The sequence below is a fragment of the Gymnoscopelus braueri genome (genome assembly GCF_963280865.1).
Source record: "Gymnoscopelus braueri genome assembly, chromosome: 8".
Taxonomy (NCBI): domain Eukaryota; kingdom Metazoa; phylum Chordata; class Actinopteri; order Myctophiformes; family Myctophidae; genus Gymnoscopelus; species Gymnoscopelus braueri.
The window spans coordinates 8,517,543-8,542,555 of record NC_137609.1 but is presented as its reverse complement, the minus strand read 5'-3'; the positions used below and the strand labels follow the sequence as shown (position 1 = coordinate 8,542,555).

General features: G+C 40.0%; 2 protein-coding genes across 2 annotated transcripts in view; both read left to right on the top strand.

The window, feature by feature from the left end:
• The window catches only part of LOC308090669 (uncharacterized protein), a gene marked incomplete at both ends in the record, with an annotated part of 200,778 nt that overhangs the window by 8,267 nt on the left and 167,498 nt on the right, over window positions 1–25,013 (top strand). The gene's annotated exons all lie outside the window — the stretch shown is intronic.
• LOC308089887 (uncharacterized protein) lies at window positions 6,785–16,186 on the top strand. Its single transcript, XM_080434837.1, has 6 exons — window positions 6,785–7,029; window positions 7,596–7,694; window positions 11,095–11,196; window positions 11,877–12,203; window positions 12,916–13,929; window positions 14,499–16,186. The coding sequence occupies exons 2-6, from the start codon at window positions 7,625–7,627 to the stop codon at window positions 15,563–15,565; spliced, it is 2,580 nt and encodes an 859-aa protein (XP_080290963.1). The 5' UTR covers window positions 6,785–7,029; window positions 7,596–7,624; the 3' UTR covers window positions 15,566–16,186.

Here is a 25,013-nt window from a genome sequence, read left to right as displayed (position 1 = left end):
AAAATATGTATTTAGATAAAATCTTGCTAAAACTTTTAAGCCTTTTTTTCAGTTTCCAGAGACGCCTGTGATAACCTGTAGTTAGTAACTGGTCAATCTATTTTGTACATGGAACAGATGAGAGATGGAAAGAATGGTATATATTGTAGGAATCCTGTGTTCACTATCATGTTATTCTTCTGCTCCTAGACATCCTGCACATGGTTGTGTGTAAAGAGGAGGTTTCGGCTGAACAGGAGAGGAGCCATAGTCTGCTCCAGGAGGAACCAGAGCCTCCACAGATTAAAGAGGAACAGGAGGAGCTACTTCAAAGACCAGAGGAGCCTGGTGGATCAATGTTGACATTACTAGCAGTGAAAAGTGAAGATGATGAAGACATCTCTTCAGACTGTTCTGAAATTGAAATTGAAGTTGAACTTGACACTGAAGTCACTGAAGACAGTGATGATTGGGAGGAGACCAGTGGAGGTTAGTCAGCTTTAAACACAAGGACAGGGATAATGTGTGGGGGAAACTGGGAGTTGGCATAATGACTAAATGGGGAGAAAAAATAGTAACATAAATATTATCAGGGAAGCCGTAGTGATAGTGCTCCCAAAAAGGGACTTGTTTCATGATGCAAATTTTGGAAGCTTTAAGTTCTCTCTCTCTCTCTCTCAGGAGTGATGTCTCAGTCTTCCCAGACTCAGGTCTTCCTCCATAAACGCATCAAGAGGAGCCACAATGACTTCTTGCAACAAGAAAAACTTTTCCACTGTAAACATTGTAACAAGTGTTTCAGGCATTCAAGTCTTCTGAAGTCACACCAGCGTGTCCACACTGGAGAAAAACCTTACCGATGCAACAAGTGTAACAAGTGTTTCATGCTGTCAGGTCATCTAAAGAAACACCAGCGCATCCACACTGGAGAAAAAACATTCCACTGTGAACATTGTGACAAGAGTTTCCGTCAGTCACATGACCTAATGAGACACCAGCGAATTCACACTGGAGAAAAACCATTCCACTGTAAACATTGTGACAAGAGTTTCAGTCGTTCAACTGCCCTGAATAGACACCAGCGTATCCACACTGGAGAAAAACCTTTCCAATGTAACAAGTGTAACAAGTGTTTCAGGGAGTCAAGTCATCTGAAGAGACACCAGGGTATCCACGCTGGAGAAAAATCTTACCAATGTAAACATTGTGACAAGAGTTTCAGCCATTCAGGTCACCTGAAGACACACCAGTTTATCCACACTGGAGAAAAACCTTTCCACTGCCAACATTGTGACAAGAGTTTTAGTCGGTCAGATCACCTGAAGAAGCACCAACTTATCCACACTGGAGAAAAACTTTTCCACTGTGAACATTGTGATAAGAGTTTCAGTAAGTCACATGACCTAAAGAGACACCAGCAAATTCACACCGGAGAAAAACCTTTCCACTGTAAACATTGTGACAAGAGTTTCAGGCGTTCAACTGCCCTGAATAGACACCAGCGTGTCCACACCAAACCTTACCGATGTAACCACTGTAGCAAGTCTTTCATGGAGTCAAGTCAACTGAAGGTACACCAGGGTATCCACACTGGAGAAAAATCTTACCAATGTAACAATTGTAACAAGTGTTTCAGACATTCAAAACATCTGAAGGAACACCAGCTTATCCACACTGGAGAAAAAACATTCCACTGTGAACATTGTGACAAGAGTTTCAGACATTCAAATCATCTGAAGCAACACCAGCGTATTCACACTGGAGAAAAAACATTCCACTGTGAACATTGTGACAAGAGTTTCAGTTTTTCATCTGCTCTGAATAGACACCAGCGTGTCCACACTGGATAAAAACATTATCGATGTAACCAGTGTAACAGGTGTTTCATGCTGTCAAGTCATTTGAAGGAACACCAGCGTATCCACTCTGGAGAAAAACCTTTCCAATGTGAACATTGTGACAAGAGCTTCAGTCGTTCAACTGCCCTGAATAGACACCAGCGAGAATGTTGAAGTTTACACGGAGCACATTAGCACAATATTGACCTTTACACTTTATTCTCCTTTACAGTTCACTGTGAAGGTATACAGCTATTTAAAATTACATGATACAAACTTAATAACATTGCACTGTTTTAGCATTGCCTGGGTTTGGTCTCAACCACTTTAAATCTGGCATCCCTATTTTGTGTATGTCATTATAGGCAAACATTTAAAAATAATAGGTGCTATCCAACGTGTTGTTAAATTGTAGAAGGCTATTTTCATCATGCAACACCTCGATACAATTAAGTATGAAGCAGGCTTAAGTGGTTGATTTATTTGTAATTGTACGTAGCTACAATGCTCTTGCAATTATTTGGCAAAATATAAGATGGTCAGAATGTAACATACATGTTAACAGTTGGATTTTTGTAACTATTTACGTAATAAGCATTTACATGTAGCTATTTGTACTCTGTTTTCAAATATGGTCTGAAAAAAACAACCAAGAATTCTGGAAATTTGAGTCAGGAAAGTGTGGAATTTAAAAATGGAAAATGTATAGGAACCCGGACTAGGAACCTGGACTATTTACCCTGTTTCTTGACGGTTCATGTAATTTACTCTGATCATGCATTTTGATAACCATATATGGGCATATGATGACATTAGAGATTTGTTACTGTGGGCATAGTTTAGTTTAGTTTAGTTTATTTCAGTAAATTTTGTGGTAACGTAGTAACATTTTCATAGTTAATACAAAAAGAAACACATGTATAAAGAAAAGATAACCACGCATCTGACCAAAAAGGTATTGGCTGAAGCCATAGCTTATTACGCCTACCCTTTTACAAAACAAAGAAAAAATGAAAGTTAAAATGGAGAGAAAAATAACAAACAAAAAACAAACAAAAGAAAAAGAGGGAAGGTACTGTACAAGGACAAAACACTTTTATGTACATCTACGTGTTTGCTGTACTGTCCAAGTATATATGTATGTATGTGTATGTGTATGTGTGTGTGTGTGTGTGTGTGTGTGTGTGTTATAATAAATAAGATCATACAGAAGGCACATTCCTTTTATGTTTTTTTAATAATTATCTATCATCTTATTTTTAAGTAATGTTTTGAATATGTTTAAAGAGCTACACAATTTCATCAATTTTCAATTTATCAAGGCTGTACCACAAAGTTACTCCTGAGAATGTTGTACATCTTTGTTTGGCATTTGTTTTTACTTTTGAGTAGATGCGTGCCGTGTACCCCTAAGATTATACTTTGTTCGTCGTTTCTGAAACATCTTCTGGATACTGTCAGGGAGAATGATGTTATTGATTTTGTACATGAGTTGAGCGATTTTAAAGTCCGCTAGTTCTCATGTGTTGGTTGGCTCATAGTAATCAACTTTGTTAACCATTCTTATTGCTTTTGTAAAAGTATGTATATTGGGTTACTTAATGTTTTAAAAGTGTTTCCCCAGACTTCATAAAGGACAAGGACAGGCTGATAGAGTTCTCCAAATATGGGCATAAAAGGTACACATGACCGGGTGGGGCATGTGTTCCCGACTTGTATCTTTCCCGTCTTGCACCGTTCCTCCTGAGTAGGCATTACACCCAGTGTTGCCAGATTCTGTGAGAGAAACAAGCAACCAGGTCAAGGAAAACCAGCCCAAAAGACTATGGGCCACATGTGTACTTTACATACACAGCAAATCTACAAGCTCACAACGTGTCGCATCGAGCTTGTAGATCGGCTATTTTCAAATAACATCTTGCGGGGAAATTATAATAAGCAGATCTGGCAAGCCTGATTACACCGGTCTAGTATTACCTGGGTGTCTGTGTGTTGTGTATCTGTCCGGTCTGACTGTTTGACTTCAAACATAGCGTGTAGTACCAAGTACCGAGTGGGACTCTAGCCAGACGAATGGTTGTTGACAACTGAAAAAACACCGATGTCTGTGTCTGTCCGTGGGTCTGTGGAGGACGCACCGACTCTCTGTGTGTTTCGGGGAGATGTAGGTGTAGCTGCCATCCTCCGCCCACTCATCAGTGGGCTGATTGACAACAGTATTAAGGCAACGCACCCTCAAACTCAGTCAGCTGTCTGTCTGTCTCCACACCGGTCCACTATTTGTTCAGGCTGGCCTGTTGGGCTGGCCTGTCTGCATTTGCATCGCGCACCAGCGCAGGTATGTCTCTCCGTCTTGCTGTTTATGCAACTGTCTTATACTGCGTGGCGCATGGTCGTGAACTTGACCATGACCGTTTGTGTCCCTTGTAGCCTCGGTGTGTCTATCCACCTCGTCGGCGTTTTACGCCCAGTCCGGTGTTGGCTTCACGCTGCACAACGGGTACGTTGGTGGTCCTTCCTCTCCACAGTATAACCAATTAATTCTATGTCATAGCGGCACTATAATAATCATGGCCTTTACTATTGCTACAGTTATTCCTACCGGTGTCCGCCGCTGCAAGCGGGCCATCATGGCTTCCGCCTTTGCTGCATAGCGGTACGTCACTGTCTGTCTCTCTGCTCCTGTCTTAATGAACATTAGTATTATAAATTGGTAGAATGACACGGCCACTTATCGTTTCAGGCACTGTGATACCACCTGCTGCTTTGCTGCTTTTGACTCACCCACGCCTGTATTACAAACCCTTCATATTGACGCTCCTCGCTGAGGTTCTCCTCTCCCCGTTCCTAAACGGCGTGGACCAACTGGCTCAGCCGAGCGTACACCCTCATACGGGTTTAGAGTATTATTTCCCGACGCAAATGTCCCCACTCAGGCTCTCAGCCAGCCTTATTGTTTATTTGTTTATTATTTAGCGTTATTGCTTTTTCTGTTTATTTGCTTATTCTGTTTATTTGCTTATTATTGCTTATTTTGTTATTTGCTTTTGTTTGCTTATTATTACTTTTGTTATTTGTTTATTTTGTTTATTTAGTGCTTTGTGATTATTGTTTCTTTTGGGTGAGACTAGGCCTACAGACGGCATTCCATTATAATATATATAAGATATAATATAATATATATATATATTATACATAGCTCCCCTAATCCAAGTCCAATGTTAAACTAATCTAATTGTCCGACACAGCTAAAACCTACTCTCCGTCTTGCAGGCCTGTTGCTGGGGACCCCTTGGTGTGTGGAAGCAGGTGGCGGCCGCCCAGTCGGGTTGTGGTAACCCCCCCCCCCCCCTTTGCTGTGCTTTGAGAGTGAAATTGTGTGCTGTGCCGGGGTGCCCTTCCTCTGGGTCGGTCGGCCTGCTCCTCCTCCCCCTTACTCCCCCAGCATCGGCCCTATCGGCACCTAGGTTTTATTATTGATTGCATTGATACATTGTTTTTAGCTATTAATTGTTTTGCCACTTTTATTATTGATGATATTACACTGTGTCTAATTATAATAAAGCCTTTTGTATATTTGTCTAAAACACTGTTTCTGCCTTTTAATCATTACCATTACAACGAACTTGTGTGAGGAGCAATCTATGTTCAGGCGATTGGTTTACACTGTAATCATTTCCTGGGGTGCAATTCCCCAGGTGGCGTAGTTGGCTATAGTATATATTTACCCATACCGCCCTGCTACATAGGCATCGGCTTTCTTGACTGGCCAAACTGACCCTTTAGCTTCATGGATTAGGCCAGCTTTGCATCACGTTTTTGCCACTCTACTGATATACTGTAAGTGGCGACATTCTAAATAGAACTCCAGTCGTCTGTGTCCATCTGTTAACCCATGTCTCTGTCTCTGTACAGTATGTATATACTATATTTATACAGTAGATTTAGTATATACTCTTATCAACTACAGTGACATATTATTTAATTGAAGTTAAAATGTGGGTTGATTTAGAGAAACGTATCTGCACAAATCAAGACATGTGTAGTGGCTTTTTGTTTGCTTGATCCAAACCTTCACAAAAGTCATTAAAACCCACTGATGCACCTTGAGACACGTCTTGTACGCAGGCTAAAGAATCCATTGTCCACAACTTGAATTTCATTTAGCATATTTACTTATCCACACATGTGCATACAAACAATTTCTCATGGCATTGTTCTTGGGTCGCGCTGGTAAAAAACATCTATCAACCCAGTCCCGGGTGCATGCCCTTTCCCAATCAACCAGGCCTATATGCCCTGGAGAGGTGTGCCCTTGGTGCCCCAATAATAAATAAACCAATAACCCATCAAAACTAAAAATGTCAAATAAAAATAACAACCATAATAATAATAATCAAACAAACAAACACACACAATGAAATGGCTTCTACAACATGTTTAAATAAGAAACATCAGATGTCAATAGGAAGTAGTATTTAAAACTCTATACTTGGCTAACATCAGCCTGTTGAACAAGGCATGACCACTGCCTGTCAGCAGGTTGTCCTTGGACTTTTGCTTTCCTCATGGAACTACCTGTGGATTATTATACCAGCAAAGCAACCTTTGATATGGTTGAACTTGACACTGGCTGATACTCTGCACCTTAATCTTCATGTACAATGCACTGATACTCATCTTGCACTAATGTCATGACCAGCTGCTACGCTCATGCACTTTATTTCTAAACCTTGTGTAGATAATGTTGGATGGATAATATGCTATGTGTAAATATGTACCTTGGCTCTTTCTTTTATGCCTTCTCTTTTTTTTCCCAATACCCAAGATCAACAGTGGGGGGCAGCAATACGTCAGCCTGGCGTCAAGTCTGCCAGAAACTCAGAAGAAGAGGAGCATACCCACAATGCAGTGTTGTGTTTGTGTTCTGAACTGAATCAAAGATGGTTGTAGGAGAGAAACACTGAAACTTATATCATATAATATAACGCTATGACTCACACACTGTTATGTTTTAAATAGAGAGAAACAGCGTCTCTCTGAACGCGTCTCTTTATCAGAGGTGATGATATTAGTGAAAACAACGTGTTTGTTTGTTTGTTTGACTGACTGTTGACAAACAAAGAAAAGTCAAACGTGTCGTTTCTAAACAGTGTCGTCGTTAAGCAGCAGGAGGACGTTTGTTAGCAGCTCAACCACTGAAACACATCAGGTAAAGATCAACTCATTCATGTTGGGTTTCATCCATGTATCTTTATGAATCATCATTTAAGATGGAACATGAATCGAATTGCTCTTACTCGCTATATTAAGTAAATGTGATCATAAACCAGTGGTGGAAGAAGTACTCAGATATTTTACCTCAGTAAAAGTAGCAATTGGCCTCCCACAGTGTAGAAATACTCTATTATGTTACTTGAGTAAAAGTACAAAAGTATTGGCATCAAAATATACTTAAAGTGTAAAAGTACTAACATTTTTTTTAATAGCAGGTCTAGCACATTTTTCATGTGCTGCAAATGAAAAAGAAGGTTAATTTATTTATTTATTATTTCAAACAATATTTTGATGCTGGACAACTTGAAGTGAAAAGGTTAATTATAATTGATAAGTGCTCTGTGAAACAGCAACTTGCCCAGTTGAAAAGTGATTGCCCAGTTGAAAAGTGATTAAATAAGTTAATATTTCCTTATTGTCTGTTATTGTTGATGTTGAGTGTTTGAGGTATTTCTCCTCTTAATTAATCCTAAACTCTGGGGTTTAATTGTTTCATTCCAGACTCTGTGGAGTCCAGACAGCAGGTGCAGATGAACTCTCCAGACCCAGCCAGACCCGTTTCAATGAAACAGGAAGAACCTGAAGACCAGCCAGACCTCAGTAAGTTACAAAGTCTCTCTTTTTTTATTCCCTTTTAGCTAAAATGTGTTTATTGTCACATACACATACAATGCAGTTGCTATCTGCGCTATAAACAGTTAAGGTGATGCGAGTAATATTTTTGGTTAAAACAAATAAACAAAACGTTAAGGCTTTATAGTCAGGGAAAGTTTATTTGTATTGCATGTCAACAAGGCACTTCAATGTGCTTTTACATAAAACATGAAGCAAAGGAAACACGTTTTAAAAGGGCATTAGAATAACGTACAGTAAAAACGAAAGAAGTACAAATAAAACTGAAAAATTACAGAGTAAAATTACAGTGCAGAAGAATAATTAACCCATTAAGACCTGGAACGCATCAGTGTCACTTTATTTATTTGGCTATTCAAAAATAGCAGATCTACAAGCTCATAGCGCGGCACCGAGTGCCGCGCTACGAGCTTGTAGATCTGCTATTAAAATTTTGTTTTTTAGATTTTTTTCCAAAAACTGTTAGGATTTAGAATTTTTTAAAGAACCACCTCAGGTCTTAAAGGGTTAAACAAACTAAATGAAAGGCAGCGGCAAACAGAAATGCTAAAAGAACACTTACAGGTGGCTGCAATTCGGAACTGTCCCCTGTAAAAAGTCAAAACCTCCCCCCCGCCCCCGAACTGTTTACTGTACACATTTTTATTTTCCATTTCTACCCGTTTATACTGTACATATTATTTTTTTTCCATTTCTACCCATTTATATGATGTTTTTGCGCAGTGGTGTGTATTTGTCTGTCATTAAATGTTTCGATGAATTGAGTACAAAGGACCCCAATGGAAACGAGCCATAGTGCTTTCTTGGTTTCAAATCCTCTTAACAGACCTTGTATTGAACTGTACTTCCCTGTGCTTGTCTTTGCAAACTGTTAATAAAGTATTCAAACAATCGATCAACTTTAGCTGTGATTTAAAAGAACTAAGAGTTGTAGCAGACCTGCAGTTTTCTGGGAGTTTGTTCTAGATAGGTGGTGCATAAAAACGAAATGCTGCATTTAGTTTTGATTCTAGGGACTGAAAGCAGTCAGAAGAAGAGCAGTGTGCTCGAAACGTCACTCAGCTCACTCAGGTGGTACCAACAATAAATATGTTAAAGGAAGCTACACTGTGCAAACTTTAATTTTGTCTCTAGGGACTGAAAGCAGACCTTTCCCAGATGACCTGAGAGGTCTGGTTGATTCTCTATAGACCAATTATTTGTTTACCAATATTGAGACCATGGACGCACAGGTGACGTTTCATGGAATCAATTCCCAACAGATCCCCTGTTGTTTTGGGGAGCACTGGTTTCAGTTCATTCAACCTTCTCTTGTGTGTTGGCCAGTGAGGCGCGCGCGCCATAGCGAGACATATATACCTCATCACGCAACGGTATTGCGCACTGAGAATAACTGAGCTTGGAGGTCTGCTATTCTCGGCGCGTTCTCTGAACGCTGCGCGAGCCAAGCAGGCTCTGGTGCCATGATCATAGAGCGCTCCCTCCGTTCTTATGATAGCCTCTGGTGGTGGGGTTTGGGGGACAACTGCTTTGAATTGCTATTATTGTTTACACACAACAGAAACCAAGGATTATATATTTCAAGAGCGAGAGATCACAGTAAAAATCATAAGTATTCTTCCTCCACACTGGGAGAAACAGCATCTGGAAGTTTGATTGGATGCATTTTTACACGAGAGTGCAGTGACCATTTTAACGGTGGGGTTCATTTGGTGCCGGCCAGCGCACGCATACTGGTTCTTATCAATGTGACGTCTGATAAGGGGTCTACAGTGTTACAGAACAAACACTATAGAGTTTTTGTCCAGTAACAGAGGTCTCCCTGTGTCTCCAGCTTTTTAATAAACAGAAAATACATTCTGAGGTGGGTTGCCAATTTCCCCCAATCAGGAACAAGTACCAAGTTACAGTATAGTGTTCCAGTAAGTGTTTCAATTTTGCCTGCTCATTATTTTATCTTTAACCACTTCCAGTTTCACTTATTTATCCTGTATCTTATATGACTTCTCTCTCCTGATTGGCTACAATTGGTAATCTGACCTGAAAACGTATTTTCTGTTAAAATAGGGATAATAGGGTTAAAATACTCTATACAGCAATGTGTTTATGGTGGAACATCTGAGAGGCAATTACTATCAGAATATAGAGCTATTCAACACTAAAAAAATAAAAACAAAATTACTAACATCTTTAATGCCCTCAGCAGAGATGAACTGTACTAATTTGTTGCCTAAATGTCCTTTCCTCTAGTGCCACCCTCAGGCCAAACCGTACACCTGCACACAAGATGTCTCAAAATGTAATGGGCAGATTGCCATAACACTTGCTCAGTGCAGTCATGCTGCCTGGAAGATGAAACCTAACAGTTTCAGTATCCCCATGATCTATTTTCTAGCGCTACTATCAGGAATAGAATAATGAGCTTTCACACGGTTGGAGCTGCTCGATTATGGCAAAAATAATCACTATATTTTGATCAATATAGAGATCATGATTATTTAACATGTATACTCACTGACTGGAAATATCATGCATTGAACTAAAATATATTTTTGCTGCTTCATTGTTTGGTCATAGACCAAACAAATGGGTCGTATTGTCTTGTGGTGCACACCACCATAATAAATATAGCAGTGTGTTTGTTGTTCCTAATCAGACTCCTTGAAACCAAAGTGTTTCCAAACAGATTAATTGGATTTTTTAAATCTGGTTGACCAAAGGCTCTCTTTCCACCATCTTGGCTTTAAGAGAGGGAGTATAAGTGAACTGATGTTAACAAAAGGGTTGCACTGGATTTATAAAAAAACAAATCAAGAGCATCATTTTGAAGTTGAATGTAGTAACATAATTGTTGTTGTTTTTTAAACTTTTTTTCATAATTGATGGAAGCCAATGTCTTCAGTCCTACTTTCATCACTACCCTCACCCTGGTCAAATAAAGGCTGGTTACTGTATGTGAGTGATCAAATATGATCTCCCACTCCTACTTATGAGCATGGCTTGTACTGTAGCTTGGGGATGTGTTTTGGGTCAAAGCCCAATGTTTGAAGTACGATTCTATACACCCTGCCCTTCCTCTGTTTTACATTAAGCCATTCCTACAACTCATGACACATCAAAATCCGTACAGCCCTATAGTAATCACTCTCTCTGTGCATCCATTGGTTGGGAGGGTCTTTTGACTCATTTTTCCTTGTGTAATCATGGATTAAGTGTGATTTCTTCCCTAATACATCCCATAATCTGTGCACCCAGTTGGATTTTGGCCAATTTCCTTCTGCAAATATTATTGTTATTCTTGAGACTACTAGGTTTCCAGTTATTAAAGTCCCTTTTCAATTCCTTCATTTCAATTCCTTCATTTCAGACCAGTGTGTGGAGTCCAGACTGCAGGTGAAGATAAACTCTCCAGACACAGCCAGGGACATTTCTATTAAACAGGAGGAACCTGAAGACCACCCACACCTCAGTAAGTTTCATGTGCTCATTCTTTCTTTAATATGTTTTGTTCTGTAGGGCTGTCACAATATCAAATTTACACTATACAATAACAATGGAAAAACAAAAACAGCAAAAATGTCTAGACATACAGAGCCACGTCATAAAAATCTGATTACATAGATTTTAAACTACGTCCAAACTTCTCACCAGAAATATCAAGCTTTCATGTCTGGAGGTGGCTCTGTTTCATAACGTCATGTACTTAGTGGCATGAGCTGTGATTGGTCTACTTTGGGGGTGACAGACACAAGTGTACACACACACACACACACACACACACACACACACACACACACACACACACACACACACACACACACACACACACACGCGCACAGGCTTGGCCTACAGTATAATTTACTCACAAATCAAAGCTCACATGTGATGTATTATGTTTTAATATCCCTTAATAATTTCATGACTGAAATTCAATATTTGCTCTAACACCATTATTCATTTGTTGGGTAAAGTAACTAAATATATCAATTCAGATTACTTTTTAGAACACGTATTTAGCTCAAACTTGAATCTGAATCTGAATTCTTTCAGGACTTTATAATAGCTCAATTTTTACATGTAACATGAAAGATGGAAAACATTTTTTTTAGGAATCCTGTGTTGAATACCATGTTATTTTTATGCTCCTAGACATCCTGCACATGGTTGTGTGTAAAGAGGAGGTTTCTCCTGAACAGGAGAGGAGCCCCAGTCTGCTCCAGGAGGAACCAGATCCTCCACAGATTAAAGAGGAACAGGATGAGCAACTTCAAAGACCAGAGGAGCCTGATGGATCAATGTTGACATTACTAGCAGTGAAACATGAAGATGATGATGATGATGATGATGATGATGATGAAGAAGACATCTCTTCAGACCAGTGTGTGGAGTCCAGACTGCAGGTGAAGATGAACTCTCCAGACTCAGCCAGGGACATTTCTATTAAACAGGAGGAACCTGAAGACCACCCACACCTCAGTAAGTTTCATGTGCTCTTTCTTTCTTTCGTATTTTCTGTTCTGTAGGGCTGTCACAATATCAAATTTACACTATAAAATAACAATGGAAAAACAAAAACAGCAAAAATGTCTAGACATGCAGAGCCACGTCATAAAAATCTGATTACATAGATTTTAAACTACATCCAAACTTCTCACCAGAAATATCAAGCTTGTCTGGAGGTGGCTCTGTTTCATTACGTTATGCACTTAGTGGCATGAGCTGTGATTGGTCTACTTTGGAGGTGACAGACACAAGTGTGTATACACACACACACACACACACACACACACACACACACACACACACACACACACACACACACACACACACACACACACACACACACACACACACACACACACACACACACCGGCTTGGCCTACGTTATAATTTACTCACAAATCAGAGCTCACATGTGAAGTATTATGTTTTAATATCCCTTAATAATTTCATGACTGAAATTCAATATTTGCTCTAACACCATTATTCATTTGTTGGGTAAAGTAACTAAATATATCAATTCAGATTACTTTTTAGAACATGTATTTAGCTCAAACTTTGAATCTGAATCTGAATTCTTTCAGGACTTTATAATAGCTCAATTTTTACATGTAACATGAAAGATGGAAAAATATATTGACATTTTAGGAATCCTGTGTTCACTATCATGTTACTTTTCTGCTCCTAGACATCCTGCACATGGTTGTGTGTAAAGAGGAGGATTCTGCTGAACAGGAGAGGAGCCCCAGTCTGCTCCAGGAGGAACCAGAGCCTCCTCACATTAAAGAGGAACAGGAGGAGCAACTTCAAAGACCAGAGGAGCCTGATGGATCAATGTTGACATTACTAGAAGTGAAACATGAAGATGATGATGATGATGAAGACATCTCTTCACACTGCTCTGAAGTTGAAGTTGAACTTGAATCTGACACTGAAGTCACTGATGACAGTGATGATTGGGAGGAGACCAGTGAAGACGGTGATGATGAACGGTTTGACAAGAATTTCAGTGAATCAGGTCCCCTGAAGACACACCAGCGTATCGACACTAAAGACAAACCTTTCCACTGTAAACATTGTGACAAGAGTTTCACTAGGTCAACCTCTCTGAAAAGACACCAGTTAATCCACACTGGAGAAAAGCCTTTCCACTGTAAACGGTGTGACAAGAGTTTCAGGCTGTCAGCTGACCTGAATAGACACCAGCGTGTCCACACTGGAGAAAAACCTTTTCTCTGTAAACATTGTGACAAGAGTTTCAATCAGTCAGCTGCCCTGAAGAGACACCAGCTTGTCCACAGTGGAGAAAAACTTTTTCCCTGTAATAGTTGTGACAAGAGTTTCAATCAGTCAACTTCCCTGAAGACACACCAGCTTGTCCACACTGGAGAAAAGCCTTTCCACTGCAAACTGTGTGACAAGAGTTTCAGTCGGTCAGCTGACCTGAATAGACACCAGTTAATCCACACTGGAGAAAAGCCTTTCCACTGTAAACGGTGTGACAAGAGTTTCAGTCTGTCAGCTGACCTGAATAGACACCAGCGTGTCCACACTGGAGAAAAACCTTTTCCCTGTAAACATTGTGACAAGAGTTTCAATCAGTCATTTGCCCTGAAGAGACACCAGCTTGTCCACAATGGAGAAAAACCTGTCGACAGTCGGTTACATGCTTTGAAAAAACATCAGATTATTCACGTCAAGGGTAAAAAATGTCCACTGTAAATTATTAAACAGTCGTTTGTTGGTATGGAGGTCAGGGGCGCAGCCATGGGTGGGTGTGGGTGGGCCATGAAGCTGGCCCACCCAATCGATTTAGCAAAAAAATGATAAATTTATAATCCATTTTTTGATAATAAATCGGTAAGATCAGGCAAAAATAAGAATTAAATAACCTAATCCTAACCCTAAAACCGAAATAAAGTCAGCACGAGTGCACGGCGTGTGCCCACCCGCTCCTGCCTAGGAGCCCAGCCTTTCATTTCTAGCCTTCTGGCTGTGCCACTGATGGAGGTAGTTTGACAAGGAAAATGTTGTTGATATAAATTATGCGCTTGTTAACATTAGGACGTTCCTCAGCTCTGTTTTCTTATTTGAAATTCTCACCCCAATATGTTGTTTGTTTTAACAGTAAGCATTTTTCTATATTTATATTTGTTTCGCCCCGAAGGAGATTCATAGTACAGCTCACCATTTTTTACCTGCCCCTTCCCTTCTACCCCCCCCCCTCTCTCGCTTTCTCTCTCTCCCTCTGTCTCTATTTGTTTATCTCAGGAGTGATGTGCCTGTCTCCCCAGACTCAGGTTTTCTCTTGTTCCAAGTGTCCATTCGCCTTCACATCTCAGGTCTTCCTCCATAAACACATCAAGAGGAGCCACAATGACCTCTACTGCCAAATGCTGGGGAATGGACTGATCACCTCCGCAGCCTGTCAGAAAATCAACAACTCTGTAAAGACACCTCGGAAGACTTTCACAGGAAAGAAACGGCACATCTGTAAATACTGTGACAAGAGTTTCAGTCGCTCAACTGACCTGAAGAAACACCAGCGTGTCCACAGTGGAGAAAAACCTTTTCACTGTAATCATTGTGACAAGAGTTTTAGTCAGTCCACTGACCTTAATAGACACCAGCGTATCCACACTGGAGAAAAACCTTTCCACTGTAAACATTGTGACAAGAGTTTCAAGGAGTCAGGTAGTCTGAAGACACACCAGCGTGTCCACACCGGAGAAAGACCTTTCCACTGTAAACTTTGTGACAAGAGTTTCAGCCAGTCAACTGACCTGAACAAACACCAGCTTGTCCACACAGGAGAAAAACCTTTCCACTGTAAACTTTGTGACAAGAGTTTCAGTCAGTCAGCTGTCCTGAAAAGACACCAGCTTGTCCACACTGAAGATCTACCTTTCCACTGTAAATACTGTGACAAGAGTTTCAGTGAGTCAGGTCATTTGAAAACACACCAGCGTTTCCATACTGGAGAAAAACCTTTCCACTGTAAACAATGTGACAAGAGTTTCAGTCAGTCAGCTGACCTGAACAGACACAAGCGTGTCCACACTGGAGAAAAACCTTTCCACTGTAAACTTTGTGACAAGAGTTTCAGTCAGTCAACTGACCTGAAAAGACATCAGCGTGTCCACACGGGAGCAAAACCTTTCCACTGTAAACATTGCAACAAGAGTTTCAGTTATTCAAGAAGTCTGAAGACACACCAGAATATCCATAATGGAGAAAAACCATTCCACTGTAACCAATGTGCCAAGAGTTTCAGTTGCTCAGATCTCTTGAACAGACACCAGCGTATCCACACAGGAGAAAAAACCTTTCCACTGTAGACATTGTGACAAGAGTTTCAGTGAGTCAAGTAGTTTTAAGACACACCAGGGTATTCACACCAAGGAAAAGAAAATCCCCTTTAAACGATCTCCCTCTCAGGATCAGATTCAACAGCAGTTTCTTTGGCAGGGAGTTGGAAAGACAATCAAAAATATTATGGATATTTGCACTGCTCCTGTCAACATAGGCCTCCAATTAGGACTTGTACTCTGGAGACATTCCCTAGCTCTTTAGTTTTCTTCTTTTAAATCCTTAACACCAGTTTAATTGTTAACTGGGTTTTTTACGCGAGGCTCGCGAGGAGGAGGAGGAGGCGCGAGGTGGGGCTTCGATACGAGGCGGCGCGAGGAGGAGGAGGCGCGAAGCGGGGCTTTGATACGAGGCGGCGCGAGGAGGAGGAGGAGGAGGAGGAGGAGGCGCGATAGTTATTGTCCATGACGGAGGCGCGCCGACTCAGCAGAGCTTGAGGCCGAGGAGACGCGCCCGAGCGCCTCCAGGCGCGAGTGCCCGCGTCGACCGGCCGATGCTCTGCTAGTCGAATCAGCACCATCCGAGTTGTGAACCGATAGGGGGAGAATAGATCTTTTCATGGTTACAGTCTATGGTTACTATCCAGTGTCCACGACGACACACATGTGTGCGTGTGCATGTGTGCATGCGCACACATGCACACGCACACACGCATGTGCATGCGTGTGGATTCAGTGTGGATTCAGTGTGCATTCATTGCCCTCTAGCGTTGGTTCTACAGAATTGCCTGGGGGGCGGTGAAAACAAGCGCCCCTTTTCCAATTTACCTGGAATGCCAATTTACCTGTAATATATATATATATATATATATCAATTCTGTAGCCAGAGGTTCAGTTATCTAGTACAGATGCCTCCTGAGTGTCTCCCTAGAGAGGTCTGCCAGACCCCCTGGCAGACCAAGGACCAAACGGGGGCATTATATCTCCACACTGGCCTTGGAACTTCTCGGGATCGCCCAGGATGAAGTGGATATTGTTGCCTGGGAAGTGGAAGTCTGGAGCTCTCTGCTGGAACTATTTCCCCTGCGACCCGACTCCGGATAAGATGGATGGATTTACTGCAAATTATTTTGGTTATTCATTTATATGGTAGAACTGTTTTGTACTGTGCTCTATTACACGGCTAATGGGAGGCACTATTTCAATTATTTTACTTATTAAACGTCAGTTAACTGAGGGGGGAAAACAATGCATGTATTTTAATGAATTATTAGAGTAATTATAGAGAGGATGTCAAAAAAAGGCATTATAAAATCCAGGTCCAGGCATGCAAGGTGGATTTTATGATTAAAAGGCCATTATATTTGGGCTAGATATATTTTAAATACACCAACGCGTGTCAGCTTGTGCTTTCTTCAGGGTTTAATCACTACAGTATATATATATATATATATATATATATATATATATATATATATATATATATATATATATATATATATATATATATATATATATATATTAAATCAATAAATACACTTTTACTGTTTCCCAGAACATTCTGGTAGTTCTTCTGTTCTAGAAAGAACTGTCTGGAACATACCTTCCATTATTCTCTTTTCCATGCAATTATGTCATATAGGCCTACTTATTTTTCTGTTAAGATATAACTTGTGATATTCTTACTGTGTCATAGTCTGAATATCACCCATTCTTGAGAATTGGGACATATCATGTCCTACCGAAACATTTCAAATTATTACTTATTAACACACTAATAAAAATATATGTTTTGGTTGAAAATAATATATTCTTAAAGCATTTTTATCTCAGAAAATTACATATGATTTATACAATGGTTTGATCTGTTATTTTCAAAATAGTTTGTATACATTTAAAACATATGAAATGGGACATTCTGCATAATGAGTACTTTCTACTTTTGGTACTTTAAGTACATTTTGAGACCAATACTTTTGTACTTTTACTCTTTTACTAAATTTTGAATTCCGGACTTTTACATGTAACAGAGTATTTCTACAATGCTGTATTGATTGATTGATTGAATATTTTATTAGGCAAAAATGTAAAACAGCACAGTTACATTTAAAATACTTTGTCTAACAGGTCCGTTCATAAAAGTCCTTGCGGACTTGTTTCCAATGAGGGCCTTGGTATTCAATTCATAGGCAATTGATACTGTTACTTAGGGACAGGTCGATTTTTAAAGAAGGGTACCCCTGGAGAAAATGTATGTGCCCTGATCTAAAATGGCATGACCCTCCCTTTAACAAAAAAAAAATCAATGACCCTCCCCAAGTGATTAAAAAAAAGATGAACCCTCCCCGCCTAGGAGTGTCACGATATATTGTCCCACGATATAGCCTATCATGGTTTTAAAATGTGACGATAGGTATTGTCATGATGTCATACTGTATCGTAATATTTTTTTTGTTATTAAAACACTTTCCTTTTTTTTTGCAGATGAAAGTTATAGGAGTTCTTACTGTATGGTGTATGATATGAAATGTAAAGCTTATCATAATCACAGTAATTATTAATCATGTCTTCCATCATATTCAAGGTATTTTGAAGAAACAGACTCCAGTCACTTTCAGTTTAAAGCACTGCAGAGAGGAGGTGTTGTGTGTCAGCTGATGCTTGTTGACGCTCGTTAATCAAAGCAATTATGCCTCTGCACTCTGAAGTAGGCCTACATCTAAGATGGTTTACATGGTATTATACTGTATCTGGTATTATAGATTTTTTTTAGCTGTTGGAAATAACTAGGCTGCACTTGGTTGGTAAAGTCCAGATGACAAGAATATGAGGTTTGTGGAATTTATTGTCATGCAGTGTTATTTTATATTATATTTGTTATATTAGTGTCTATCTGTCCTCTGAAACAATGGGTTTATAGTTAGTGAGAACTTCACTTCTCCCTTAAGCTTGCACAAATGTATTTATTTGTGTGTACAAAGCACTTTGTAATTGTTTTTTAAAGTGCTTTATAAAGTTAGTTTAAACTAAAGATGATGGCCAATGTTGATGATACATGAGAAAAGAACATTAATAATGTATCATATCGATATCATATGCCCAACATCATGTATTGTATTGTGAAATTAGTGTATCTTGACACCCCTAACCCTCCCCATCATCCCTGTCCGATGTTTTGCTTTCCACATTGATTAGAACATTACTGTAGTTAGTCTTGCTAAATGCACAGTGTAGTATCTGTAGTAGTGGTGGTAGCAGAATGGATAGTGTTCTCAACTTAGATGTGGGAAACTCATTGAATCCTGTTCAGATTGAAGAAAGTTGAGTATTTGGTAACCAGTAGTCAGAGCTGGCCCTGAGGAATTTGATGCCTATAGGCAGCATTTTACCTGGTGCCCCCCCCCCATAGCCTATTATTTATTAATAAATATGGCTATTTCACAAACACAAATAACTAGGACACCGTGTAAATTACAAAAGCTAAATTACAATTCACAATTTTGGCATTTAGCAGATGTGATTTACAAGATAAACTCAGTAATCTAGGATCATAGATAAACCAATAACCTATCATCAGTCTAAACATTATAATATAAAAAAATAAAAAAATAATGTACATTGAAACTATACACACACTTAGGATGCCAGGTCAACAATGACCTGGCATCTGTCTAAATAAAATGCTATCTAAATTACATTTTAACGTTTGCATAAGACTGCATGGTCGTCAAGGCTCGAACATTTAAAACAAAACTATTATATATTAATATTAATTATTATTATGTGTATTGGGTGTTATCTGAGTAGAGAGAGAGAGAGAGAGAGAGAGAGAGAGAGAGAGAGAGAGAGAGAGAGAGAGAGAGAGAGAGAGAGAGAGAGAGAGCCTCTGAAAGTCTTATTAAAGAAATGTACTGTAACTTAACGTGCTTTACGACACGTCAATGCCATTCACGTGGCCGTTGCATGTGCATTTTGCACGCATATTCACGTCATGTACTTTCTGTACCATGAAATTATAAACCGGTCTCTGCACAGATGTATGCAGCACTCCTTAAATGATCTGGAATGTACCTTTCTAACAATACAGGTCGAGTTATTTGCATATTGAAACAGATTTGAAATGTCAAACATGTCAAGCCTCTGACGTTTTTACATGTAGTTCATCATGCAACACGTGTGTGTTCCGCCCTCAAATTCATCTTATGGAGGCCATCACCCCTGCCCGCACACACACGTTAAAGTCTATTTAAGTTAATGTAAATATATATTAAGTTCTACTCCCACTTTATGTTTCATCTCTTTTTCCCCGTAACAATATAATATCTATTCCAAGTTTTCTTAGCCTTTGGTCGTGAGGTTAAACTGTAAACAAAATTATTATTCTCTTCATTACACGTGAGAGTCGGCTATTTACTTTATAAACGTTTAATCGTATGAGGGACTCGCTTGCGCTTTTAACTACGTGACCCTATCGGTTGGGAGGTGTATTGCACTCTGATACATTATAACTATGATGAAAATGGCCACCAATCGGATTAAAATGCTTTTTATTGAACAATACGTAATATACGGGGGCCTGTACATAATAGTAACATTTCCATTCGGTCAGCACTATATGTTTGAAGTCTGAACGTATATGTAGATGTACGGGCCAAAAAGGGAGAAAGTGCAGTCACCGACTGGAGAGCCTTATTGAGTTCTCTCACCAGTGGTGGAAAAAGTACTAACATTTTTTTTACTTAAGCTGATGACCATGACTTGTGACACATTCCAGCAGATATGTTTTTTTTCCCCTTGGCCTACTGGCAGCGTGAAGAAATGTAACGCTGATCGGGACAGCATTTTGTGAGATTTGTCCTGAACACACTGACTCACAGACCCATGTTTTTCAACGTAAAAAGCCAGGCCATAAAAGAAAAACAGAGTTTATTTTTGTTTTTTACTTAGATCTTAAACTATAGGACCTAACTTTCACCAGACATGTGAAGCTTTCAAGTGTGGAAGTGTTTCTGTTGCATGATGTCATACACTTAACGGCATAAGCTGTGATTTGTCTCCTTTTGAGGGGATATAGTTGCAGTATGTACATGAGTTTTAGACATAAGGTGCCAGAGCATAGCAGTGGTGTATACTGTTCATAACATAGACATTAAGGTGCAAGAAGAGTATCAGTGCAGGAGTATCAGGAAATATATCCAGGAAATGCATGGCATTGTAAATAGTTTCCCTGTCTTGTTCATGAGCTGAAAAAAGTACATTTTCACCCAAATCCACCTTTATGCTGTTATTGGTATATATTTATATATATAATATAAATGGCTTTCTCCAGATAAATCTACTAAAATTATTTTTCAAATTATATAGTGTGTACACCTAGTCCAAGTTTACACCAGGTATAAAGGAATGGGTGAAATTATTGTGTGCAATCAGATAATCTTAGGCTTATCTTATAATATCTTGGCAATCAATGTGTTAAGGTCTCCTGTACTCTGGGCTTTTTGTGTCCCAGTCAGTTTCTTTGATTCCATCATTTAGAAATGTAGTATTCAATTTGATCACAGGACTGCTACAAAACACTGATGTTGGCCTACAAAGCAACCAAAGGTAGCCTGATCCAACCCTACTCCGATCAGCTAACACAGGGGAGCTGTCAGAACCTTCCCTAAAACACCCTGGACAACGCTCCACACGTCCTAGACTCTTCTCCCTTCCCTAAAACACCCTGGACAACGCTCCACACATCCCAGACTCTTCTCCCTTCCCTAAAACACCCTGGACTTCACTAATTGGCTAACGAAACCCATCAGGCTTTGTGGATTGGCCAAGGTTTTTGTGACGTTTGTCCTGTGTCATATAGTAAGTGTTTGTGTATGGACTGCACACCTTTATAGGACAAGACTTTGTGGATTACTTTATAAACGTATCGTTGCTGGTCGGTGTATGGAATGTTGCGCATCACAGCGCGTCTCACAGGAGGTCCATGCAGACACTTTGCCGCTTCTGTGGCGGTGGGGAGCGAGGTGTATGTCTTTGGAGATTTCGGGGAGATCTCCAGGGACCAGATAGAGGTACATGTTTTCAACACAGTCTCTTTGCGCTGGAGGAAGTTGCCTCTTGTGGAAACTGAACGAGGAGAGCGCCCCCCTGAGGTTTCCCCCGAGTGCTTCGGCCACACAGCTGTGCTAATAGAAGCTATCGTCTACATCTGGGGAGGGACTAATAAGAGAATGAAGGAGTACTACGACGTGCTTTATGCGTTTGATGTGGACGCCCACAGTTGGTTCAGGCCCGAGGTATCAGGGTCTCTTCCATCTGAGAGGATGTGTCACTCAGCCTGTGTCTTGGAGAAGGTCATGTATGTCTTTGGAGGAGCTAGGTGGTCCGATACACACTTGTTCGATATGCATAGTCTCTCCAAAGACATCTTCAAGTTGGACACCACCACAATGGTCTGGTCTTCAATTAACGTCAGAGGCACTCCGCCACCTCCGTCAATACATCACTCTGCCACCATCATCGGGACAAAGATGTTTGTATTTGGCGGTTTAGGGGGTCAAAGCTTCTGCAACGACCTCAGTGTTTTTGACATTGAGACCAACTGCTGGAGGAGGATTCCTTCTGCACACCTCTGGCCAATATGTGTGTATGCTCCCTCAGCCTTTGCCCACAATGGAGAGCTGTACTTGCTTAAAACCAATGTTGTGTGGAAATACATTCCAGAGATATCCTCCTGGAAGAAGGTTGAGCCAAAGGGGAAGACACTGTGTTGGGTGGATGGGATGTGCTGTTGCACGGTGGGAGATCGTATCATCCTCTTTGGACAATCCGACGATCCACAACACAGTGAACACCCACAGATCCTGTACATCTTAGACTTAAGCCCTAGTCTGAAGACTTTATGCAAGCTAGCAGTTATTCAGTTCAGCCTGGAGCAGTCAGGACTCCCACATGATATCAGGTGGGAACTGGCAAACATGACAACCGACAGCAACTGAAAAGAGTTCCTGGAAATGGAACAGAGGAATGGGAAAGATGAGGAGATTGTCAGCCTTAAAAAAATGACTCCTTCATTCAGATGGGAAAGAAAGATCAGCTCCCCCTATGGAACTGATTACGTCACTTTTCCTTTGTTTGACCAAACGGTCTCAAATCCGGGGCGTGAGTCTCATAAGAGTCTGAGCGGCCTGAACTCGGGTCTGAGGGGGAGACAGAGGTTAACCACATTTGTGCCGGGCATCGAATAATGTTTATGCCGGGTTTATGCAGAATGTAGAATGCTGGAGGATTGGATTTGTTTTCTCCATCAAAGTTAATGTTTTTGTTTGGTTTTGTGAGCAGTGTTACACAACGGTAATTCGATCATAAATGCTACAGAACTAGTGATCTTGTGAATACGCAGAGGGGTCTTGTTTGAATATAACGTTTTTAAATGGACTTTTACAACTCTGTTTCCCAATATGGCAGCTAGAGTTTTAACTAAAACGAAGATAAGAGAACATATTACTCCAGTTCTAGCTTCACTACACTGGCTCCCGGTTGTTTTTAGGATTGATTTTAAAATTATTTTACTAGTTTATAAAGCTCTAAATGGTCTTGCACCTTCCTACCTCTATGACTGCCTGCCTAGATATGTTCCAAACCTTCAAGTGCTGACCTGCTCGAGGTGCCTACAATGACATATAAAAAACATGGTGAAGCAGCATTCTGCTTCTACGGACCGAAAGCCTCTGTGGATAGCTTTAAAGCACAGCTCAAGACCTACTTCTTCACTCTTGCTTTTGGTTGATTTTTAAATCACTCTGTTGTTATTCATGTCCTCACTGTTTTGCTATTATTTTAATGTTGTTTTATGCTTTTGCTTTTATTTTTTGCTTTATTGTTAAATTAGTTGTACTTTTCTGTATTGTAATCTTGCTCTGTAAAGCACTTTGAGCTGCATTTCATGTCATAAAAGGGTGCTATACAAATAAAGTGTATTATTATTATTATTATGAACTGCACTATGATTAAAAAAACACCAAGAGGGGAAAGGCTCATAGGAGCTTGTAGATCTGCTATTTTTTTTAAGATCGTGAAAATGTGTGCAAATCTTTGAATATATTTATATTTTTAAAGCGAACATTTGTAACTCAAATCTTTGCTTCTGAAGGTCCCTGGAACAAAACATTTCACAAATGTTCGCTTTAAAAATATATATTCAAAGATTTGCAAATATTTTCATGATTTTTAAAATATCAGATCTACAAGCTCATAGCGCAGCACTGGGTGCCTGACAATGACAAGTCTCCGCCAGGTCAGGTAGGTTATTGTGGGCCAGCAATGTTCGGAAGTCACCATCAGGATGGAATATGAAAAATCGGACGGAACAGTCTTGATCACTTCACTATAGAGATAATGTGTACCGATTGGCATGATGTTTGGACAAAATGTGTAGGAGTAATATTTAAAAACAAATGTTTTGCAAAAAGCGGCCTACTGGTGGCGCTATAATAAGGCAATGTTAAAAGGGTGGCATTTGTTCCTCAACTAAGTGGGAATGTGCGTGCAAAATGTAACCGCAATCGGACGTTGTGTTCATGGTTTGCAGCATTTTGTTGAAAACGGGCCACTCTTGTAAACTTTAGATGTCAATCTTAGCCAATCAGGATGAAATATGAAAAATCTAACAGTTCCATCTTGATCACATGACTATAGAGATCATGTGTACCGATTTGCGTGAAATTTGGAGAAAATCTGAAGGCTTAATATCCAAACATGTGTTTTATAGAAACGCGATGGTAGCGCTAAAAAATGCAGGACAAAGGTTTTTCCTTGGCCTCTAGGGAGTGCACATACAAAGTTTTAGACAGATCGGTGCAGTTATAGGTAAAACACGAATTGGACTGTTATTGCGCCACCATGAAAAAAACTTAACACATTGCGTGCCAATCGCGTATGAAGAACTTTTGCCCTGCATTTTGCACATCTGCCTTTATAGCGCCACCAGGAGGCCGCCTTATGTAAAGAAAAAACACGCAAATCGGTACACTTCTATAGTCATGTGATCCAGACGGATCTGTTCAATTTTTCATATTCCATCCTTTTTTTAAATATATTTTATTTTTCATTTTAAATTTTTCACAAAAGTACACATAGAACCCCCCCCACATTCATATTCCATCCTGATTGGCTAAGATTGACATCTAAAGTTTGCATGAGTGGCCCGTTTTGAACAAAATGCCGCAAATCATGAATGCAGTGTCCAATTAAAGCGCCACCAGGAGGCTGATTTGTGCAACACTTTTCTTTTTTATATTACTCTTGTTGTCCAAACATTATGCAAATTGGTACACATCTTACTACTATATAATTGACAAAAGCTCCGAAGTTCGAAAGCGATTCGCAAGCACAGGATCACTCCACATGCCTCCAAGACCCGTCACAGACTGTTGATCAGAGCTATGGCTATGTTTTAGGCATCTTACCCCACCTCGATCAG

Coding starts and splice junctions, on each gene's coding strand:
- LOC308089887 (XM_080434837.1), top strand. CDS start 7,625: ATGAACTCTCCAGACCCAGCCAGACCCGTTTCAATGAAACAGGAAGAA. Junction 7,695..11,094: donor TGAAGACCAGCCAGACCTCA/GTAAGTTACAAA, acceptor CCTTCATTTCAG/ACCAGTGTGTGGAGTCCAGA. Junction 13,930..14,498: donor TCAGATTATTCACGTCAAGG/GTAAAAAATGTC, acceptor TGTTTATCTCAG/GAGTGATGTGCCTGTCTCCC.